Raw genomic sequence first — 4,913 nt, forward strand, 5'->3', positions numbered from 1 at the left:
TATATGTATGTGATGGCAATCAATGCATGATATATAAATAGTAATTATAAATTGTTCATAGTCGGTAATTATGAATGGATTCATAATTAATTAAAACTTGAACTGGATCCGCGTTAGGTTGAGATATATTGCGAGAGCCGTCGTATGCAATTACTCCCTATCACCGTCATGGCATTTGACTCTTAAGTATGAGAAAAGTATAGACTCTTTTATTAATTAATAATTACTTTGATTTGTTCGGCGGATTCTTCGGGATCCTTAGACCGACACTTTGGGTAGTTATGTAATTAATAGTTAGAGGGTTATATTTTCAATATTTGCATCATTGCTACTTGTATTTATTTTGTATTGATTATGGTTGATCACAAAGTAAATTCGAAGGCCTTCGTGTGTTTTTAGACAAAATGATTTATTATATATTTATTTATTTAAATTATTATTTTTGTCAAACAAATGTTTTATTGTGATCGAGCCAGAAATAATCAAAGGTACCAAAATAAATATATTAATTAAGTAGTCGGATTGATGGCTATATTTATCCGATAACTAATTATGCATAGAGGGGTCAAAGTGCAATATTGACTTAGAAGTTATTTATTATTTAATTGGAGTTCAATTAATTTCTTTTAGTGGAGTAGAAATTAATTTATGAATTAATTGAATTGGGTCCATGGACCGGGCCAATTATTAATTCATTGTAGCCAATAAAATAATAGGCCCAATGGATTCTCACTCATAGCCCAACTTGATATTGGAATCATATTAGATTTGAGACATATGAATTAGAGATGAAGAAGGATTTGTTGTTTCATTTTCTTTATTTTTATGTTGCCTATAAATATACATGGTCTATGTATATTTTAGGGGGTGATTTTTATGAGAAGGAAAAAGGAATAAATTTTCTCTCTCTAGAAAATTAGGGTTTATGTTCTCATCTAATGGGGGCTCCCACAAGCCTAATTTTCCAAGGTCATTCATGGAGGCATATGAGTGATTCCTAAAGGCAAAACAATTACCAAGAAGATGGAGATCCAAGGAGAATGCATCTAGCAAAAGGGATCTACAATAAGTGAGAACATTCACTTTAGAGGAGAGATCTGATGTTTACTCAAACCTTGATGTAAGTATTCAATCTTTTAGTTGAATAATACATCATATTTTATTTTATTTTTTGCATAAAACTTGTCTCTATGTGATGAATCAAGATCTATGAATTTAAATCCCTCGAAAAGTTTTTAAAACTAGCACGTTTCCCAACACGAAGACCATACAAGTTATTTCGGGTAACAATGATCCACAAGAACTACGAATCAAATCTTACATAGATAGGGTTACGCCAAAGCTATGGCAATGGCGAGGAGGAGAACTGGAGGGCCGGCTACCCACATCATGTTCTGGGGAAGGAACGACATTCCGGTTGCCACAACAATCCCACCTGCTGCAGCAATAGCCCCAACTTTCCCCAGTATATTGGCAGCCTTTTTGTTCTTTGAGTGAAGAAAAGTAGCACTCAGAGTGCTAATGAACCCAATCCCATTTGCAGCTACAACAAACTGGAAAGGCCACTTAGGTTTAGCATCTTGACCACTTAGATTATATACCATGAAAGAAGCAGCAGCTTGACCAGTCAATGCAAGGACTTCCCTCGCCACCTTCATTGTGGAATCACTTGACTCTGTATTTTGAGAAGATACACTTCTGATCGGAGAAGGCCCCCCCAATTCTATATCCCCATCAGCTGATTGACAAACACTACTTCCCGCGTACTGCTGAAGTGATGTACTGCCATCGTCTGATGATCTCCCAGCCAGCTCTTCCTCGATACGATTCATTACCGGACTGGTGCCATTACAATCACTTCGCGTGAGAGAAGAGCCAACGTTCACCCCGCCAGGCAAAGTACCACCCGGGTGCTGAAGTGGTATACTACTCCCACCTTCATCCAATCTCATTGTATGATGACAACTGTTGTCGGGTTTGGCCATATTCATTCTGAAATCCGGTGATGGATCAAGCTCTTCATGGGAATGAACCATAACTGGTATGGTGTCCAAAGTTATTCGCCTTGAAAGACTTGAGCTGACACATAATTCAACCTTACCCTACAAAAAGAATCAATTGTACATCAAATGGGATTCGCATGCAAATGAAGAGTGTTGGATTGATGCCAGTTATATATAAACATTTTCAAAACTAGGCCAAATTTAATTTTGGAGATAAAGATTGAAGATTGTTTGTCATTATTTCATTTGTCTTCATAAAAATTAAAATAAAATAAAAAATAAAAAAACTAAAAAGAAAAATAAAAAAAGGGAGGAGGAACTAAAACATGATTGTATTCTTTATGAGAATAAATAAATAAATTACACACCTGAGTGTTGGGAATCTTGTTTCCGGTTTTGGATCGCCTCACCGGGCTTCTCATATCATCTAGATATGATTTTCGTGCTACAGGAGACTCAGTCCAACAAGAATACCAGCTGTCACTGAAAAGCGAACGCTCATTCATCCGGGACACATGCGTCCAGTTCAATAAAGCTATCAAACGAGACATCACACTCACCATGAAACCTTTCTTCTCAGTATCATTAATCGATTGCTCACATGGAGGAGGATTGGGATAAAGAACTGGCCGCATTAAGTTGCTCGGGATATCCCCAAAATGGATGACTTCAAGGGAAGTGGAACAAGGGGCTGAGATATCCATGTCCACGGCTAGCTTGAAGTTGCAAAAATCAAACTAGTCAAATGTCCATTTAGTAACGTAAAATTCACAATAAGGATTCCGAAGAGCTCCTTCCAGGAAACTTAGGAATGGGTGGGGTATGGATTTTGAAGAGCTCCTTCCATGAAACTAAACTTAGGAATGGGTGGGTATGGATTATGAAGAGCTCCTTCCAGGAAACTTAGGAATGGGTTGGTAGGTGAAATTTTTACTTTTGACGTTTGTAAAAGTATTGAAGATTGTTACTCTTTGCTGGAGGATAATTTTATTTTAAAACTTTGTCAGTGCTTGGGCTTTATGTCAGTGCGTTTTCTTTTCTTTTTAATCTCCGCTTCCAAGGAAACTTCAAGGAATGTGGAAGCCTATTATCTCTTCAATCTCATATCTATCATGAAACTTCTATGAATTTTTTCAAACCATTCACTAATTCCTTGTTCCAAACAGGATCAATGGAGAAAAAGCCAAGCTTGTCAAGAAATTTTATTCTTGTTCCTCATTCTATCTCTCGCATCCATGAGTCTTCATCTCCATCAAGCTGTACTACTACTACTACTCAAATGGCCATTTCAATTTGTATCTTAATCATCAGCTCAGCCATAGCTTCTTCGCTACCCTTGCTTCCCTACGAGTACATTGACAAAACTCGAGTTCCAACTATCATCTTTAAAGGCCTTCCATCTATCTTCCATGGCTTCGTCATATCCATTATGTTCGCCTTTTCAGCTTCATTTAGCGCTGTGTATATCCATAACAAGCCAAAGATTGCAAGGTGGCTCCTCAATTTATCCATGGTTTCAATGATGAGCGCTGTCGTGTTCCTATTTTGTGCCGTGTCTTCATCAGCCGCTGGGTGGGCGTATGAGGTGCATCAAAGAACCAGTGGATGAAGAAGACGAAGAAGAAGAATTTATCCAATAAAATGCCTTTTTTCTGTTTTTTTAGTTCCCAAGTTGTAACAACTTGGATAGTTCTTTTGTCAATTATATCAGTATTGTCTGATATTTGCTTGTAATATGCAACTTTTTTTCTTTCTTTTTTTCGGAAATTTGTAATATGCAACTTAGTGGTTATAAAACTTCAATAATTATATTAACTCTTTTTTTTTTTTTTTTTGGGGTGTTTTCATCATGATGTTTTGAAGTTACTATATTCCCTCCATTCTATGCAAATCCAACCACAATTGATCCAACTTCAACTTCAACTTCAACTTCAAATTGGTTTCCCAAACTACATATATCTGTATCATCTAATTTGGTTGGGATTTTGCCATTGAGATAATGTTACTGAGTTCTTTCAACTTGCAGAAAAATCTTTGGTGTAGTAACGAATTTATTGAATTATAATCACATGCCAATTTGTGATACTGCGCTGCTGGGTACAAAACAGAGTCCAGATCCCCAGAAAATGAAAAACTATGCACCTAAAACCAAACACCACACTCAATTAAATTAGAGGGAATCGAAAGGTATCCCCGAATTAATCACCGAGACTTGGCTTGCTACGTCAGATTCTCACCCCTCTTGCGTGAGGGAGCAAAAGAGCCTATCGATAAAAGAAATAAATAAAAAAATAAGAAAAAAAGAAGGTGGAAAGGTGATTGTATATTGTGAAAAGGAAAACCGTAAAATTCAGAAGTCTCCAAAATTATTCTTTTTTTAGGAATCTACTTATCTTTATCTTGTTATGTAATATATTTTAGAATTTTTTTTTTTTCATAATTGGTATATTTTATAATTTACACGAAGTAAATACATCAAATTAAATCACTATACCAATTGAATTGTTGTTAGAGAAGAAAACTGATTCAAAACCCTAGATAAATTTGTGTGATTCGAATATTAGATGATCATGTAATTCTTAAAATCAGATCATTGAGTGATATCTAAATCTATTTAGAAATTTGTAAAAAAAAAAATCTTTGAATATTTATGATCTATTACCGACATATATGTAATTGTGTGTGTGTGTATATATATATATATTTCTATTTGTATATACTCACCTTATTGTAGTCATCTTCACAGTGTCCATGACTCCATTACCTTTCTCTATTCTTTTCAAACAATTTTTTTTTTTTCAATTTATTTTTTGGGGATGAGCTAAGCACGGGATAGCTCTTTTACTCTTCACGCGCAAGAAGTTTTAGAGATGGCTTGGCCTCTTTTACTCTTCACGCGTAAGAAGTTTT

At 35.5% G+C, this 4,913-nt stretch overlaps 1 protein-coding gene across 1 annotated transcript; it reads right to left on the minus strand.

Moving 5' to 3' along the window:
- Window positions 1-1,162: 1,162 nt before the first annotated feature.
- LOC132294719 (uncharacterized) lies at window positions 1,163-2,897 on the minus strand. Its single transcript, XM_059792684.1, has 2 exons — window positions 2,372-2,897; window positions 1,163-2,102 (listed from the first exon to the last, which is right to left on the minus strand). Exons 1-2 carry the CDS (start codon window positions 2,705-2,707, stop codon window positions 1,332-1,334), a joined length of 1,107 nt encoding a protein of 368 aa, XP_059648667.1. The 5' UTR covers window positions 2,708-2,897; the 3' UTR covers window positions 1,163-1,331.
- Between the last annotated feature and the right edge of the window lie 2,016 nt (window positions 2,898-4,913).

Source organism: Cornus florida, unplaced genomic scaffold, assembly GCF_030987335.1.
Source record: "Cornus florida cultivar Cherokee Brave unplaced genomic scaffold, ASM3098733v1 CherokeeBrave_3.0.0_Hap2_Chr02, whole genome shotgun sequence".
Lineage (NCBI taxonomy): Eukaryota > Viridiplantae > Streptophyta > Magnoliopsida > Cornales > Cornaceae > Cornus > Cornus florida.